This window comes from Acartia tonsa, chromosome 9 (assembly GCF_053477335.1).
Source record: "Acartia tonsa isolate MP-2025a chromosome 9, ASM5347733v1, whole genome shotgun sequence".
Taxonomy (NCBI): Eukaryota; Metazoa; Arthropoda; class Copepoda; order Calanoida; family Acartiidae; genus Acartia; species Acartia tonsa.
The window spans coordinates 33,399,518-33,419,131 of record NC_137268.1 but is presented as its reverse complement, the minus strand read 5'-3'; the positions used below and the strand labels follow the sequence as shown (position 1 = coordinate 33,419,131).

Sequence of the window (19,614 nt, the reverse complement as noted above, 5' to 3'; positions counted from 1 at the left end):
TGTTAAGTCAACGATAAAGAAAACATTATTATAAAATTTATATAAAGTATAAAGCCCATTGTCCCATTTCTCTCTCTAGGTTCTAAAAGTTTGAGAGTGGTAAACTCCCTACACCAACTCTTGGACGTCTAAGCTTGTATGTAAGAAAGTTAATTTGTTCAGAAAGAAACAGAACAGATACAAATGTTAGTTAACATACAGATAACACACACTAATTAATGGAAGAATGCACTTCTACATCTTTATTATATAATGAAGTAGGCTGTAGCGAAGGATCTCGCTAACAGCTGAACCGATATGGTTCTTATTTACAGTGAAGCTTCTTATAGGTCATGAGATGGTTTTATGCTATTTTTCTACTATGAACTTAGAGCCCCTAGATGCTAGGGGCTTATCCGCTAGTCCTATTATATAGTAGTAAGTTTTTTTTGTCTAAAGTATAAGATTCGCAAATAACGATACCGTCTGGTTCTCCATTTAATGGAAGCTTATACATATAATATATAATTTACATTAAGAACGCGATCGTAGGGCTATTTGATTTTTAGATTTAGGTCTTGGGATGGTAATGGGATCTTTTTTGGCTTTATGCAGAACTCCTGCGGCTAGGGGCGCAGCCTCATTGATTTTTAACTAAAACAACGTTTTATGTCTTTTGATTTAGGTATAACATTAAAATAAAAGAATTAAAAATTCAATTTAACTAAACCTGAAAATCACTTTTATTTAGAGAGAGAAAAAATGGGGAGAATACCATTTAAAATTGTTTAACTAAAAGACCCCTACCCCATTCCATTTATATTTTAAACTTAAAAAAAACCTGCGGTTTAGCCTTTGTGAAATAATGCGGAAGGGAGCGGACATTGGGCTGTTTATTACACTATAGTCCCCTACTTTTTATAATAACGTTTTATTCTTCGTTGTCTTAACAACTTTGAGGACTCTTATGGAATTTTGATAGGCTGGTCAATTTAGTTGAGTGTCCAAACGTTTCAACCACTTATTATAAATCTAAAGAAGGTGTAATTTTGTTTATCATTATTGGAGATGAACGTACATCAATTTATCAGCCATTGTCATTTCCATATAGATACCTGGGGGTTATTTGTTGACCGCTTTCGAGTTTAAAGATTTTGTATAAAAAACGTATTTGACCATTTACTTAGAGTGGATTTTAACCTTATCCTTTCACTTCAATAACTACATAAAAATCAGGGAAACGGATAATATTTTGTAAAACACTTTTCAACAAGTCAGAAATGATCATTTTTAAGACAAAACTATGTTATACAATTCAGTATTGTTAAATCTTTTGACGCTAGAAAATTTGATTGATTTTTTTGTCATTTTTGCATTTTTTATGAAAGTATTGCTATAAGAATCGTTTTATAGTGCCTATAATAAATGACGTCATACTGGTCTACCATTGCATTGGTTAATCTATTATATAAAGTAGTAGGGATTTTTTTGGTCTGTAGCTTAAGATTTCGATAATGACTGAATTCTCCATTTTATTGAAGCTTAACATGGCTCCATGGATGGTTTTAAGCTATTTTTTTCATAATAGAATATTGGGATGGTATTAGGCTGTTTAAATTATGCTTTCCATAGAAATTTGAATACAGAGCACCTAGATGCTTGAGACACAGTCGCTAGTTACCAGTCATTGATTAAATAACGGCATAATAGTTTGACCGAGGAAAAAAAGAAAAGATTAAACAATTGAAAGAAATTATTAGTTTTACTATGAATAATTTTTCAGGATTTTTCTTTCTGTTCCCTTTCCCTGTCTTTGATAAAAATGGATTTTAGATTTAAGAGATTATTGAGATAACAAGGACAAATATATTCAATTGAAAAAAAAATTTTTGTCGCATTGTATTGTAGACAATTTTCCGTTGATAAATATATTTAGAAATAAAAAAAATAAGATTTAAACAAGTTTTTAAAGCTATGAGGGGCCAAAGTCCAGGACTGACAAAACAGGTAATAATTTTATGGTTTTATGCTAATATAGGAGGAAAATTTCTGTAATATGGTGACATACATGATTTTTAGTTTGGCTGAGATCCGGTTCTAATCCAGCGGATATTAATTGGTCTCCTCAAAGCTAATAATTTGAGTACAATAAATCTAGCGAAATGAGAAAATAATATTCCTTATTTCAATTTTCTATTTTCAAGAGAGTTTTAGAATCATTATCTTTCAAAAGAGATAAAAATATAATAAATCCAGTGTGATTAATTTAATTGTCTTTGTAGTTAGAGAAACGAACCATTAATGTGATTCTTCACATCTTTAAAAATAAATTATAGCCAAACAATTAAACTTCTCTATGATCCCCTGACAGGTGAAGTGACAGACAAACGGACATTTTAAGTTTTAGAGTATCTTGGATACTAAAAAAAAGTTTTTAAAAAGTTTATTGAGGTAAAAATATTAGACCATTAGACCAAATTATTTTAGATCAAATATGTAATTTGAGTTCAACGGAAAATCTAAAAAGTAAATCTACTCTATAAAACGCTTATGTCAGTCGGTCCTTGTAAAGAAAGGAGGGAGGGGATATTGGACTGTTTTTTTCCACTAGTCCCCAAATTTTTTGTAATAATATTTTCTTATTCGTTGGCTTAACAACTTAGGGGACTTTTATAGAATTATGATTGGTTGGTTCATTAAGCTAAGTGTCCAAATGTTTCAACTACTAATTGTAATCTACAGAAGGGGAATTTTGTGCATTATCATTGGGGAAGTACATCAATTTATCGTCCATTGTCTATCCTGTTTCTTACCTCTTTGGTCCATATAACTGTAGGATGGGGGTTACCAGTAACCTAAACATAATAACATTATTAATTTGAGAAATCCTAAAGCGTCATAAAAATCAATCTCTTTTTTGGGGGTTTCCTTTCCCACTTCTCCAAAATAATCAGTTGGTTTATAGTTCAAATTGAAGATAAAAACAAAAAAATTGTCTAATAGTATTTCTTTCATCGTATTAAAAACGGCTTTCCGCGGATATGATTGTACATTTTTATATTCGTAGAAAGCTGTATATAATACAATGCTAGACATAGTTTTTTCGTATGGATGAGAACCGGTTCCTATCCACCGGATTCGAATGAATACGAGAATAGTTATTTCTCTCATCGTATTATAAACGGCTTTTCGCGGATATAGAATGTACAATTATAAGATTAAAACTAGTTTTTTTTAGCCCCTGGGTGCCGAAGGCACCGGCTAAAAATACGAGAAAAAAATTTAAAACCTGGCATTGTAAAAGAGCTTCTTCTCCCTCTTGGATAGTTAAATATGTTTGGTCAGTGTTACTCAAAATTCGGGCAGGCACTAAATAATAATATAAGACTTAAGCATATAAGTTGATGGATATCCCATGACTCTAACTGACAATTACAAAGCTGTTTATAGTGCCTATTAAAAATGACATCACACAATACAAATGACCAATTATAGGCCAATACACTGACTAAATTACTAATTGCAGGCCAGTATACATTTTAATTGACCAACATTAGGCCAGTATGACGTAATTTTATATAGGCACTAATAAAAGCTTCGGCAATTACAAGTGAGATATTGACAAAATGTAAAAAATACCTATGCTTTTGAAGATTTAAATTTAAAGTCATTGAAATATTTCAAGAGCAAAAAGGAGGTTTAGCTTTTGATGAGAAACTAAAAAAAAAATTATGGCAATTTCAATTTTACAAAAAAAAATATACAAACTTTTCGAAATTTTTTTGCTTATTTTTTTTGGTTAGGTTGGAAATGGAACTAGGATAGACATGAAGGTAAAGACCACCAGGTGGTTAAATTTTAACAAAGAAAGGGTTAATTTAAAAAAAATGGAATAAATGAAAAGTGGTGGACTGGCTTTGGTGGTCCAGTCTGGAATTTGTGGGATTTAACAAATGATAATATTAGGCTTACCCAAAATATCAAGACTGTGTTCCACAGAAACAAGATTTGAGGAGCCAGAAGTTGTTGAAATCTGTGTATTTATTTACATTCAGATATTGTTTAAATTTCTACCCAGCTTACTATTTTGATGATATTTTCATCTCTCTATTCTACCTATCTATCTAATTTTTAACCTTTATATTCAGTTTTTTTTTGGTTTTTTAATCTTTGATTAGGTGAAATACATCGTCTCTTTATGTGCATCAAGGTCTTTTTTTCATATTCCGATTAGCTAGACTTTTCTTTTCATCAATATTGGTAGATTTTTATTTCTTTTCAATTTTTAAGTGGGTTCTAAATTTCAAATAACCAATCTTGTATTTTAAAATCTGAGTTTAATGATCAGTTATGAAAACTAAACCAAAAGTAACCCAGAAATCATTTATGATTTGCCAACTCTATTTCTAATGCACTTTGATGTTGTTTATTTGTACTGTTGGAATCAACTTAAATTAGGCAGTAACTAACTTCCCTAGTTAATTAGTCTATCAAGGTCCAAAATCTACATTCATAATTAGAGACATTTTTTTGTCCAAAAATACAAAATTAAATTCTTCACAAGCTTCCTGAAAAACTATACATTTCTTCTTGCTGTTTGACATTTGTTTAGCGTATTACTTTTAACCTGTAAGGCAATTGATTAGAAATGGTGAAATACAAGAGCCCCTAATTGGAAGAAATTTATTATCAATTACAGTTGTGACATACATGTTTATTGTTGGAATGAAACAATGAACAAAACTTTTGTAGATATCTAGTTGATTTACTTTTCTTTAATGAGAAAAACATTTATATTTAAATTTTGAAATGTTTTTCAACTTTAGTCAATTTATTTTGTCTCTTGTAGAAGTGAATCAAGCTTAGTCGTTTTAGACATTTCTTTTAATAAATTCGCGATTGTTACTATTACAATATTTTGAACCGCATTAGTACATGTTTATTATGTTTTCTAATCTCCTCAGTCAATTTATATGATTCTTTTTTCACATAACTTCTGTATTTTCTTTTTCACATAGCCCCACTTATTTTCTTGTACCACCTTGCACTCAAAGCTAAATACTTAAATGTCAACAATTTGGTTTGAGGAAGTGTGTTTATTATGTTTTCTTATATCCACACCCCATTCATAACTTTGTTGCTTTGCATAATAAAAAGTGTTTAGACAAAACAGAAGAAAAATTAAATAAAACAAAATACAGTATGTTTAAAGAAATTTAGAAGGTGTTCCTAATATTAATTTTTTCCTTATAGCCATATGTATTTAATTAAGAATAACCTAAAATGGGATCAAGACCAATAAATAATTTTTTTTCCTCAAAACAATTATGTTGACTTGTGATTCATAAGAGCTCAAAACATTTTTATAGGATTATCGTTATCCACCTAATTACATATTTACATAGCATAACTGCTCAGTCTGTTTATTATTAATTCTGATAATTTTACTTCACATATTGTAATAATTCTTAAAACCTTACTTGAACTATTTCTAAAACTTTCAGAAAATTGTGCAGTAAATATGTTGAAAGTAATTTACTACATGCCTAAGGATTTTTGTAAATGTTAGCCTCAGATATTATTTTGTGATTTTGTTTAAACACCTAAAACAACACAACAAACTAACAGAGACAATATTTGATTTCAAGATTCCACCAAGTAGAAAATGCGCTAATTTATAAAAATATTTAGCAAAATCCATTTCTTGTCTTAAACGTCAATAAATGAAAAAAAAGGAAAAGATTCTCCAGTATTGCTTTGAATCCGGTTAATATCCGATGGATAAGAACCTGTTCTCAGCCATACTAAAAATCGTGTATAGCATCGCATCACAGACAATTTTTCACGAATATAAAAGAAAAATCATAAAATAAATACAAGTTTTGTTAGCACGGGACTTTCAGTTTGGACCCTCTGGGCTTACAAAACTGGATTTGATCTTGTTATTTTTAATTTTAATATCCATGGAACGCTGCCTAAAATACGATGCGATAAATAACTATTATTGTATTCAAGCAGTAAGTAATACTTGAAAAAGGTCTCGGAGTAAAAAAGTAGTAGACTCTGGTATTATATATTTTGACGCAATTTTGAAACAATGCTTTTAGTTGAATTGCAAATGGGAATTGTCAATTGATAGATCAAGTCAATACTTGGATAGGTTTGCTGACAGATAAAAGTTATTTCTCGCATCGTGTTATAAAAAGCATTCCGCAGATTAGAGATGTACAATCATAAGATTAGAACCAGTTTAGCAGCCCGAGATGCCGTGTTTGACATTCGTAGAAAACTGGATATTAGACGATGCTCGATACAATTATAAAGAAAACATTTGCAAGGAAATCAATCTTGAAGTATTTTTGACATTAATGTCGGGTGCTATTCCATTAATCAATACTAGATATTGGTTACTTTGGACATCTATCTATCTTTCTGTCTGTCTAGATATCTAGCTATCACATCCCCGTCCATCTATATTCCAATTAATTTCTATCAAATAGTAAATTTTAACTTATATTAGTTCCTTTGAAATTCTATCTATCTTTCTGTCTATCTAGATATCTAACTCAGAGGATAAAGGGATAAGACAATGGCCGATAAATTGATGTACATCCCCAATGATGATACAAAAAATACCCCTTCAGTAGACTGAAATTAGTGGTTTAAACACTCAACTTAATGATCCAACCAAACAAAAAATCAAAAGTCCCCAAAGTTGTTAGGCCAACGAATAAGAAATCGTTATTATAAGAATTTGTGGACTAGTGTAATAAACAGTGTATTGCCCCCTCTCTGCTCTCTCTCTCTCTCTCTCTCTGTATCTAACTACCTTTCTATAATAGAAGTGGTCTGAAAAAGGAAGATAATAAAAATTCTATATTCTATATGGACAGTCCGCGAAAATAATAATAAGAAATCAGCATATAAACAATTATTATGCTAATAAGTATAGGTTTTTTTCTATTGCCCTTTATTATACATATGTGGACCAACATATCTGTTTTTTATGATTCTTTTATTTACTCTAATTCTATTTTTTTATATTTATTTATCTATCAATCTATCAACTAAACCATATAACTTATATTATTCTTCATTTGAACTAACTGTAGTTGGTTTGGGGTTCAAATCTCGTTCAAAGCCGCGTTGTACCTCTTATTGCTATGTTAGATGTACAATTTTGATAGCAACAGTAAGGGGAATGCTTTGGTATATAACAGGGCACAACTCATTATAATGCTCATATAGGACCTCCAGACAAATGTCGTGGAATCAAAGATTAGAGTAAAACACTAGAGGGAGAAAGGGTTAAAAAACTATATCTACTCATCGTAACTGCCTTGTTTGGTCATTGAAAATCAACTAATGGTGTCGCTTAAATTAACTCAGCCAAGTAGCAGAAAATAATCCAAAAGCAGACGAAAAGGATCTTTGAAAAAGAAAGGGAGGTAGTTGTCTGTATATACATCTGTACTTTAGATCTGTTAATCAAAGGATCAGTTGTCCTCAATAATTGCTTTACCTTCTTATCAACCAGATATATTAATCATGCAATTGTTAAATCTATCTCTATAAATCTATATCTATCGCTAACTATCACTAACTATCTATCTCTATCTCTATATATCTATATTTATCCATCTATATATGTCTATATATATAACTATCACTATCTATCTTTATTTATCTCCATTTATCTCCATCTATCTTAATCTATACATCTCTATATATCTCTATCTATCTCTATCTATCTCTATCCATTTCTATCTATCTCTATCTATCTATCTCTATTTATCTATCTCTATCTATCTATCTCTATCTATCTATCTCTATCTATCTATCTCTATCTATCTATCTCTATCTATCTATCTCTATCTATCTATCTCTATCTCTATCTATCTATCTCTATCCATCTATCTATCTCTATCTATCTCTATCAATCTATATTTATATCTATATATCTCTATACTTCTCTATCTATCTAACCAATCTATATCTATCCATGTCCGTATCTAAATATCCCTGGCAGACATATTGACCGATATCTTGGTTGTGTATATTCTCAATGGTCAGGTAGAATGTTGTCCTGCTCAGTGTTCAATAATCAAACATTATTCCAGGACTCGGCAGCTGCGCTTTAGCCGCGAGTAGGCCTCAGTCAAATTGTCGTATTATAATTTTAAAATTCAGCGAAATGTCTGAACCTTTTCCTAAACAGACAATCCATCTTTTCGAGAATTTTTTTTGTCACACTAGTAGGTATGATTTTAAGGCTCATGCGCGGCTGCCGAGCCCGGTATTATTCTACATTTGTTGGAATATTTATTGGGTGTACTAAAAAATACTTTCGTGCACACAACAAATCTTACATAATAAATATAAAATATACGTGGTTTATTTTGATAGGGGAACAATTGCCGTTGCTAGCATGGAACTCGTTTATTGGTCAGTTCGATCATCCAGTAGGATGAGAAGGGTAGAACAGGGCAAAGGGAGTGAATGGGGGTTATCGTTACTGTAGCCCGCTGCGAGTTTTACTTTATTAGAGAACATGCAAATCTGGTGTAACATCCAATACTTTTTTTTTGTGGAGTAAACCTTATAAAATCTTTAAAAAGTATTACTATATTTTCTAAGTAGATATATGAGATAGAGGTCTGATTTTTCATATAAGGCATGTTTGATTATTGGCAGGAAAACCCGCTTCTATTTACAATTTCATAACATTTTGTGTTTTAAAAACTATTGTTAAAGCTCGTATTAAAACAGTCACCTATTTTTTTAATCATCCACATGCTTTTTTTAAAGACATCTTGTATGTAAATATAAATATATATATTTCATATTCATGTCAAAGACTATAGTTGACATACAAACAGATTATCAGGGTTAACACGGCTTTTTATTTTCGTTTCAAAAACAAAATCAGAATATGGATTAAATAAAAGATCATACTGGGATAAGGCAATTAATGTTCATATTCAAAGATGATAAACAAAATTACCCCGTTTGCAGATTAAAAATATTGGTTGAGTGGACGCTTCTAGTTTTTTTTGAATGGATCGCTTTTTTGGATGCTTTGGTTAATTTTAAATTTATAAAAATCGTGGAAACCCTAAAAAGAAAAATCTTCCAATAGAGTCTCAAAACTCGGGATAAATGGATAGTTCAATTGAAGATAAATAAACGTTTCCCAAAGTTTAACATCTAAATCATAAGTCTAAATGAAACTTTTTTTAAAATAATAATATTGCAACTTTTAAATTGGGGGGTAGATAAATTTTATTTCCATTTCCCAATCTCTGAAGAAATTGAATAATACTTCAATATTTAGCTTTGGGCATTCAATACACTCTGGGTTCAGCACAGCAAAATTTAATAAAAAAAACAAGGTCAATAATTCATGCTGTACCACAGTTAGTTGCAAGGTTGTTTAATAATTACATTCCTATTGACGATGATCAAAAATATCCCCTTTGCAGAATATAATATATTAGTGAAAAAGTTTGACACTCCAGGTTAAAACAACCAAAACAAGGTTTAAGGAAAAATGTGCAAATTAAAAAAAACAAGAATGACAACATCCATAAAGTGAAACTCTGAAACGGTAGGAACGCCAGGCTACAATTGAATCAAGACAAAAGTAAGTGCCGAGCTTTGGAAACTATTTAAGGTGAAATTAGACATAAAACTATGATGACTCCAGGTAAAACCAAAATATTTCAGCGGGATCTTTTTGAGAAAATTAGATTTAAAAATTTCAAGTTCAATTTTTACCCACTAAGAGTTGCCGCATAATCATGACAAGAAAAGCAAAGATTATTTATTCAAAATTTTGAACAACTTTGCTTTTATGAAGTCTTTCATAAAACCTCTCTATATATGATTTACTTAAGGCTAAATTTCCGTGACCTTAGCAAAGCAACTGATAAAAATGGCCATTAATTAACTTCCTTCAGGAGTGGTTTTATGAAGAACTTTATAAAAGCAAAGGTGTTCAAAATTTTAAATAAATAATCTTTGCTTTTCTTGTCATGATTATGCGGCAACTCCTAGGGGGTGAAAATTGAACTTGAAATTTTTAAATCTAATTTTCTCAAAAAGATCCCGTTGAAATATTTTGGTTTTACCTGGAATCATCATGGTTTTATGTCTAATTTCACCATACATTTTCACCCAAAACCCCGTTTTTATATAATTTGTCTATGTTGTGTTCAAATCTTTACGAAAAAAGCAAGAATATTAAAACCATTCTGTGATTTCTCTTAGGAGGGTGTTGGTACCCTCCCCCAAATCAATAGTTATAAACCATTCCGGGACCTATGAGAAGCTTCCCTGTTAAGGAGAACCCGATCGGTTCAATGGTTAGCGAGATCCTTCGGTACAGACAAACAGCCAAACAAAGAGACTCCCTGTTACTTTATTAAAAAGGATATGTCTAAACTAAATTGTAAATGTATAAATTTGTTGATAAACTGCTAAAGTACAGGCTACTATTTAAGTACATACTTATATTTTTAGGACTTGATTATAGAGATGCTATACCCAATTCACTAGGCCATGAAAGTAAAGTTTGCTATAAGAAACCCAAACTAAAAACCTATACTTGAGATAAAACAGAGCAGAAAAAGATATTTGTATTGAAATCAGAGAGAAGCAAGGATGACAACATCATAAGTAGCTAAGTACAAAAGAATTGATAAATGAAAAAAGTTAATGAAATGGAATATATTTTTTTTCATTTCATTTGTATAATGAGTGAGCTGTTAATAGTCGCATTTCCTAAGATAAAGCTTTTTCTGGGTAAACTATATCGTGTACAAACCTATTTCTAAGTAAACTAAGTAAGATAAACACTAGATGCACCAAAAAAAATAAGTCACATATCTCAAATAGGAGCTTAGAAAGTTACGCCCTACAAAATACTTTTCAGTGAGACAGAGAAGAAAAAGAAAATACAAAAATGCATTTACTTATCGATTCAGTGGTTTATATGTTCATAATGAACAATGATTCACCCTCAAGGACAAACAATCATCCAGCTACTTTGGTATATAGGATGCCATCCTATTTTATCAATGGTACAAATAAAATTGTCCATTTTAAATTTATTGTTTAAAAGCTCTAGTGTAGATATGAAAGAAAGGTGTTTGATCACTTTCACATATTTTCAAGGCTTCTAAAGGGATAAGACAATTGCCGATAAATTGATGTACATTTCTAAACAAAATTACCCCTTCTGTAAATCAAAAATAGTGGTTGAAACGTATGAGTACTTAACTTGATGTATCAGTCAATCAAAATTTACTGAAGTCCCCAAAGTTTTAAACTCTTATTATAAATATATTGCAATTTGTATGTATCAATATTCATATAGAAAATGTACGGTTCTAGCGTTGAAAAGAGACTATCCACAAAAAAAAACAAAAAAACAGCTCAAATGTAGGAATATATTTCAATCAGTTACATCTAATCCTTTTTAACTTTCTTTTGTCCTCTAAATACAAAAGTTTGTTTTATATATTTATAGATATGTGTTTTGAAGCATTACTACTGATAGACAGACAGACACCTTCACTCACAAAATCTAAAATAGCAACTAAGAAATTCGCATTACCAATAATTGCGGTTCTAATAATTTGATAATAGTCACATGTGAGGAAGTCATAACACACCAAGAAAGGACTTGTCAATACAGGCAGGAATCTAAAGGGATAAGACAATAGCTGATAAATTAATGTACATCCAAAATGATGATACATAAAATTATGCCTCCTGTAGATTACAATTAGTGGTTGAAACGTTTGGACACTCAACTTAAGTGACCAACCAATCACAATTCGACAAAGTTCGAACACAGTAATAGTGTCTGACTGATTATGACGTAACAAAAAAAATTAGCCAATGAGAGGCCACTATAAATTTTACCATTGGTCAATAACGGCCTCTCATTGGATAATTTTTTTTTGTTACGTCATAATCAGTCAGACACTATTACTGTGTTCACAAAGTTCCCAAAGTTGTTATGCTCAAAAAATACTAATATAAAACTTTCGGGACTAGAGTAATAAACAGTCCAATATCCCCTCCCTCCTAAATATATGAATAAAAAGGATTAAGAAACTAAGAAAAAAAAAAATTTCCACTAACTTTCCACTTGATCATGATTAAATCAAAATATATTTTTTTGGTATCAAAGCTAATGTAATTATACAAGAATTCTTATGTTCATAAGCAGCGCAGCTACATCAATACATTTTACGACAGTAGAACATTAAATTTTAAAAAATCACTATATTGGAAATTTTTTTTGATTTTAATATAATTATAAATGTTATGTTTAAAGTCAAACGATAGGATTTCTAGTTTTTCTTCATATACAAAATTTCTAACTTTTTCTTATTCGTTGGCCTGATTTAGAGACTTAAATTATAATTTGTTGATTCATAAGGTTGAGTGTCCAAACGCTTCAACCACTAATTGTATCTACAGTAGGGTAGTTTAGTGTATCAACATTTAGGATGTACATAAATTTATCGGCCATTGTTTTATCCTTTATATCCCTGGTACAGTAATAGTATTGTAAGTATAATTTTAAGATAAAGGCCAAATATTTAGTATTATATAACTTTTTAGGGGAAATGATTTTGATACTAAAGGATTTTATAGTCGTGAAGAACGTATAGCCCTTTTCAGGTACGTAATAAATGTATGCACCAAATTAGATTAATAATTGTTTTATATGTCATAGGTTAACTTATCTTATATCACTTACCAAACATTCAGGATATGGGCCAAGTCATTCCCCCACCTCTTATGTTGTGTACCTGTTCAGCAGCAGTTTTTGACATTTTTAACGTCTCTGGTATGACGAAACGTGGTCCAGATTTCGACTTCGATACTTTCAAAAATACAGATAAATAGATTTATGAATATACCATGAAGGGTTTGATTTTAAAAATGATATTTTTAGAAGCGTTGCTACTATATAAGTTACATTTGATTATTTGCCTGTCAGTATGTACAGCTATCCGTGGATCTGGTGACAATACTATACTCTCTGTAGCCAGCACCTAGATAGATAGATAGATAGATAGATAGATAGATAGATAGATAGATAGATAGATAGATAGATAGATAGATAGATAGATAGATAGATTGATAGATAGATAGATTGATAGATAGATAGATAGATAGATAGGTAGATAGATAGATAGATAGATAGATAGATAGATAGATAGATAGATAGATAGATAGATAGATAGATAAATAGATAGATAGATAGATAGATAGATAGATAGATAGATAGATAGATAGATAGATAGATAGATAGATAGATAGATAGATAGATAGATAGATATAAAGATAGATAGATAGATAGATAGATATATAGATAAATAGATAGACACACCAATGTGTATATAAGCATCGAATCTAGAAATTAAATTGATTTAACATTTGAAATTATTGTATCAACTGATTAATTATTTAGCTTCAAAAGAATTTCAAACATACCTAATTGGGTAAAATTAAATCATTTTAATTACTGCCATTTATCAAATAAAATACTTCACAAATACGAAGCTGTTCTAAACAACGGTAGCTGTGCAACACCTGCCAAATATTTAGCCACTCTGTATAAACCCCAACTAAAGTTCTTATTTTTTCTAAAATGTTTAAACTAGATTATTATACGGGTTTGATATATGCCAAATATTTAGCCACTCTGTATAAACCCTCAGAGAGAGAGAGAGAGGGGGGGGGGACAATGAGCTGTTTATTACACTAGTCCCCAAAGTATATAATACCGTTTTCTTATTCGTAGAACTTTGGGGAAATTAGTTAATTTTGTTTGGTTTGTTCATTAAGTTTAGTGCTCAAACGTTACAACCACTAATTTAAATCTACAGAAGGGGTAATTTTTTGTATCATCATTAGGGATGTACATCAATTAATCGGCCATTGTCTTATCCCTATAGTTTCCAGATAAACTCCCCACTCAAGTTCTTATTTTTTTTGTAAACTGAGTAAACTAGGATTACGATGCAAACTGAATGCAATCAACAGAAACAATACAAATATCGAAAGGGGGTGAAAATTATGTCGACTTTTAAACATAAGAAAGTGTTGTGTTTGCTTATATTTAGTTTTCATTTGAATTTTGGTATAAATTAACCATGACTCTTTAAAGTTAAACTTGTTTTACGTTTTAGTTATTTTATTATCTGATTTTATATTGTAAGACGAATTTTAAATTTATTCAACGTTTCGATTTTATATTTTACTTATTTGAATATATTCCTCAGCTTTAGTTTATAAGTTGCTACGGAATTACAGGGATAGGTAAAAGTAAGATAAACCAACCCTAACCCTGCTACTATGTTAATTCTTTATATAGTTGTATTTAATGTTTTCTTTTTAACAAAAATCTTCCAAAGAGGTGAAAAGTCTAACAAATATAAATTGAATAATCATCTTATTATATAACTTATTAATTTTTTTTATGTATGTAGTTTAAGATTTCGATAACTAATGAACCAATTAAGTTCTCTATTATAGGAAAGCTTTGCATATGTCCAGTGATGTTTTTATGATTTAAGTCCTAAGAAATTTTTGGCCTTCCTTCTGCAATGTTCTTTAACCCTACATAGCTCCTAGATACTAGGGGTGCATCCGCTAGTATATTCCCATGCCATTACCACATCCCCGTAACTCTGAGAATTTGCTACAGTTGCATCCAGGTCAATGTTGAACTAGATGCTCAAGCAAAACTACTAACTGATAGAATCCTCCAATTGATTTAAAGCTTTGTATGTAAATCAAAATACTTGTTCTATTATATTCTTTCCTTAGCATCTATATTTATTGACTTTGTATTCGAAGAGGAAGGGAGGCGGTAAAAAATAACCAAAGGCATTCAAAGGCCTTTAGTAAAAATAATGTGTTCTAGAACTATTCTTAGGCTTCACTAAAGTAAAGAACTCAGTCGGTTTGTTTGTTAAGATATTAACCCCAAAACAAGTTTTCCATTATAGATTCTTGAATTGTTTAAGTCTATCAACTTTTTATATATAAGTCTTAGGGTGGTTTCAGGCTATTTTACTGCAATTACCTCCATAGATTATAAAGGGAATAGTCGGTTAATATCAATTTCACACTAAATTGTTTCTGTAGTATATATCCCTAGCTTATTTTTGCCACTTATTCCTAATCCCTCATTATTTTTTTTCTTTCTTTGGCTATTTTGGATGACGTATATTTCAGCGGGAATGCGAGCACACCATGTTGAAGTAGAGAAACTAAATTGGCAATAATTGAAAAAATCCTAACCTTTAAATTGCACTTACAAAATCTAGAGAAACAGAAAGAAAAAAAGGAAGAGAGAGAGAGAGACAGAGAGAGGCAGAGAGAGAGAGTGAGAGGCAGAGAGATAGAGACAGAGACAGAGACAGAGAGAGAGAGAGAGAGAGAGAGAGAGAGGGGTGGTTACAAGAATGAAAATATGCATAAAAGGCACAATAATAATAAATAATACATTATAGATAACAGAAAGAGTAATGGAAAGGGAGATAGGGAGATATAAAGAAGGATAGATAGATAAAGAGTAACAAGAATAGAGACCTGCGCAGCAAGTAACGCAGCAACAAAAATGTTAGATACTAAAAAGAAAAAAGAAATCCTTATACTAAAGTAACTAGATGTTTATCTGTTTGTCTGTGTGTCTGAACCTAAGGATCTCGCTAACCGCTGAACCGATCGGGTTCTTCTTAACAGGGTATATTTTCATAGGTCCAGGGAAGTTTTTTTTTAACTATTTAGGGGGAGGGCACCACCACCCTCCCAAGATAAATCACAAAAAATCGAAATTTTGTTTACGTTTCTTGATTTTAGAAAGAGAGTTCAACGTAAACATAAACGTCAAACGCAACATAGACATATTTTAAATATAAAAAAAAAACATTTAAAGTGCCACTGGCCTCTAGGGGCGTAGCCGCTAGTACAGAAATAAAGTAATATTACATCATAAGAGCGAATTACCAATCTTCAGTTAAAAAGTTCAATATAAAATGTTTGTCTGATTCAAAAAGTCTCAAGGAAATGTGTGTTTAAACATTAAGTTCGTTCTTACAGATTACAATAACTTATTATAAATACTTTCAGACAATCTACTCTTTGATTGCTTGATCCTTTCCTGGAAGTCATAAATGTCCTGTTATTTTTAAATGTTAGAAGTAAAATAAGCTATTAAATTCTAGAGCAGCTTTAAAATAGTTTCACTGAAGGTAAACGATTGTAAAATAAATGAAGAAAAAAATTATTTTTTACACCTCGTAAATTTGCGCCCCATTGCACATTTTAATCTTTTTGTTCACAGTTTTGTTGAGTAAATTTTTTGTTTTAAAGTTTGTTAAATTAAAGTAGAACAATCCGAGGTCAATTATGCAGTTTAGATTACAATAAACTTCTAAATTTTAAGGTTATTAGTTGCTTTTTTAAGAAAAAATTGGATGTGCTGTTTTTTACGAACTCCCTATTATATAAAGTAGTAAGGTTTTTTGTCTGTAGCTTAATATTTTGATAACTACTGAACAGATTGTGTTCTCCATTTTTTGAAAGCTTTTTACAGATCCTTGGATGTTTTAAGGCCATTTAGTTCTTATATAAAGGTTTGGTTTTAGGCTCCTTCGAATACATAGCTCCTAAATGCTAGAAGCGCATCCGCTAGTATTTTGAAAGTAACATTAAAATACACCTTAAATAGAAAATTTTTATGCGAAATAATCACAAGTTTCTACATTTATTACACCTATTCCATATATACTAATAATTTTATACAAAGCAAACTATAGAGTAGCTTCGCTGAAAGATACTTACGTCATAACCACGCCTCCAAACGATATGTCTGTCCCCGAGATTTTCAACTGCACACTCAAACACTGCTTTCTTTCCCCTGAAAAATAAGGATGACGACATTAATAAAAGCGAAGCTCAACAAATCAAACATAATACATTAGCCCCCTTTCCGCACCTTAACTGGTCGACGGGGGGTGAGTCAAAGTCGTATTCCGCTTCCTTCACCCAATTATTTACAATTTTTTGTTTCAAGGTCCTTTTTTTTAGTTAAAACATTTTATCGGTTATATGTAATTTTCTTATTTTGAAATTAGAAGAACTTTTCAGAAAATATTTATCTTTATTCAAATTTTATATTATAAATCTAAATTAATTAATTAAAACATAAATTTCGATAGCGGCAGCTGTACTTGGCCTATACCCCCCACGACCATTAATGGTTAATTAACAAATAAGAAGGTGCCAGCATAATTTACGTATTCACTAAAAACAGAACTGAAGGCTACAGACGCAGTAATTAAAACAGTCTTTAAACGGTTTAATAATCCAAATATATGAGGATTCAAATTTTGTTATCCAATGCAATATTGATTTGAAAAAAAGTATGTTATAAAATTTTTAAAAAATCATTGACAAACCAAATGAAACTTTTGGAAATAAGATTTTAAATGAATCACGGAAATTTTCATCTTTTTATATATGACTCATTAAAATTTGATTTGCTGAAAGGTGAAGTTTTTTTACATTCAAAGTCGATCAGTCCATTCTTACCAGATTATCATTCTATATGTTATATTTGTGTATGTGTGTGTGTTTTTTTTGTATTTATGATTTATATTATCCTATTATATAAAGTTGTAAGCGTTTTTTTGGCTGTCCCGAAGGATCTTGCTAATCGCTGAACTGATATTGTTTTCCTTTACACTGAAGCTTCTTATAGGTCCTGTGAAGGTTTTAAACTATTTTTGAGGAGTGTGTCTTCACCCCCTACTCCCAAAAAAATATTTTTCTACTCCTTTGAAACTCAAATTTAAAATAGGATGAGGTTGACTTTCCCCGCTCCTACCTTAAGTGTCCCTAGAGGCTTCTAGGGGGCGTAACCGCTTGTGATTTATATAAAGTACAATAGTTTAAAGGATTAGAGAGGAAGGTTGTAAATTAAATTAGTACCCAAAGTTTTTAACCAACCTTATATTTAGGTACTTTTATACAGTATGACCCTCGAAAAAGTATTTTTTAGCATCTACAGCCCTTATTTCTCAATGAATTATTAAAAAATGTATATGTCCTTGTTCTCTATAGATTTCCACATAAGTAGATATAAAAATTTTAATTTTACCTCCATTAACTCCGGAGATTTTTAGAGCTATAGTTTTGAAAAAGTGACTGAGAAAAAGAATTTTTTTTGTTTCTCATAATTTTTGGATAGTTATATTATGTTTTTCTGGCAACTGAATAATAATACACAAAGAAAAACAAGTTAACTAATTATTTCTTTTTTATTCCATCAAAAAATATTAATTTTATATGGCAAAAAATACTACTGAATGAATTAATTATTTGCAAATTTTAGGTTATTTATTTACCCTTATTTATGAAAAGGATTAATTATGACAGTTGCTCCGCCCCCTTTTCTGACATCTCAATCATTTAATAGGGGGTTAATTAAGTTTTTTAGACTAAAAAATCATTATGTTCTAATTTTATTTTCTTTATAACTTTTTTGTTATTAAAGTTAGGTTTATGACACAAAAACAATTTTCCTGCTATATTCATAAAGATTTATTTAATTTTTTAATCTAAAACAAATTTGCCTAATAAGTAAGTTTTTCAAAATATCATTAAACTAAAAAGACTAAAAAAATATGTGTAAAAAAATGCTTTTTACTCAAAGCCTAAATTTTTTATTTCATTTTTGTATAAAGTTTCTGCTAGTAACAAAAATAAAAGGACTTCTACCATAATTTTGCTAAAAAAGTCGTTTCATGTTAAAAGTTACTTTTTCCTCAGTCCCTTTTTCAAAACTTTAGCTCTAAAAATCTCAGGTGTTAATGGAGGTAAAAAAAATATTTTTATATCTAATTATGTGGAAATCTATAGAGAACAAGGACATATACATTTTTTAATAATTCATTGAGAAATAAGGGCTGCAGATGCTAAAAAATACTTTTTCGAGGGTCATACTGTATAATCTTAATTTGTTGGTTCCAAACAATTTATATGATAAACATGGGTAATTTTGTTTAATAGCACTAGTATGCATATTAATTTATCGTCCATTGTCTTATCCCTTAAGATCCATAATAAGGACAAAGCTACACTCTAATAATAAAAAAGAGAATTATAGACAAACAGACCGATAATCAAAAGTCAAAGGGAAGCTTCGCTTCCAATAAAAAATCTAATTTTACATGAAAGGGCTGAACACAAACAAGGATGAAATCATACATTAACAGCGAAGCTATCAAAATAAAAAAAACAGCTGGACGGACAAAGATATGGTGTTATTGGTCATTGGATTTTTCACAAAAATTTTCAAATAAAAATTTATATACAGACAATGTTAGTTATAGAGTAAATTTGAATAAAAGTTTGACATATACCAGAATACTAAATTTTATATCATTTAAGTGACGAACGAACAGACAAGGTGAGTTAAAAAGTAGCTTTGCTATTTGAAAAAAAATATGTGATGAAATCTAAAGAAAAGTTTTATTTTGAATTATTGAGTTTCTATTGAATTCAATTCATTAGAAATATTTTTTTCTTTCAAAAAGAAGA

General features: G+C 30.2%; 2 protein-coding genes across 5 annotated transcripts in view; both read right to left on the bottom strand.

Annotated features, from left to right (window-relative positions):
- LOC145328821 (uncharacterized) overlaps positions 1-4,841 on the bottom strand; it is a 323,279-nt gene extending 318,438 nt beyond the window's left edge. For 3 of the 4 annotated variants that reach the window (XM_080172722.1, XM_080172721.1, XM_080172723.1), the window contains exon 1: positions 4,822-4,841. The gene's annotated coding sequence lies outside the window, so the exon portion shown is untranslated. The remainder of the gene's footprint in view (positions 1-4,821) is intronic. The other variant, XM_080172724.1, reaches the window with a different exon arrangement.
- LOC145328824 (protein amalgam-like) overlaps positions 1-19,614 on the bottom strand; it is a 46,195-nt gene that overhangs the window by 14,342 nt on the left and 12,239 nt on the right. The window contains exons 4-9 of the mRNA XM_080172728.1: positions 16,855-16,930; positions 12,991-13,052; positions 8,005-8,065; positions 3,952-4,015; positions 3,269-3,348; positions 2,793-2,834 (exon numbers count right to left, since the gene is read on the bottom strand). Coding sequence (XP_080028854.1) covers positions 2,793-2,834; positions 3,269-3,348; positions 3,952-4,015; positions 8,005-8,065; positions 12,991-13,052; positions 16,855-16,930 — 385 coding nt within the window. The remainder of the gene's footprint in view (positions 1-2,792; positions 2,835-3,268; positions 3,349-3,951; positions 4,016-8,004; positions 8,066-12,990; positions 13,053-16,854; positions 16,931-19,614) is intronic.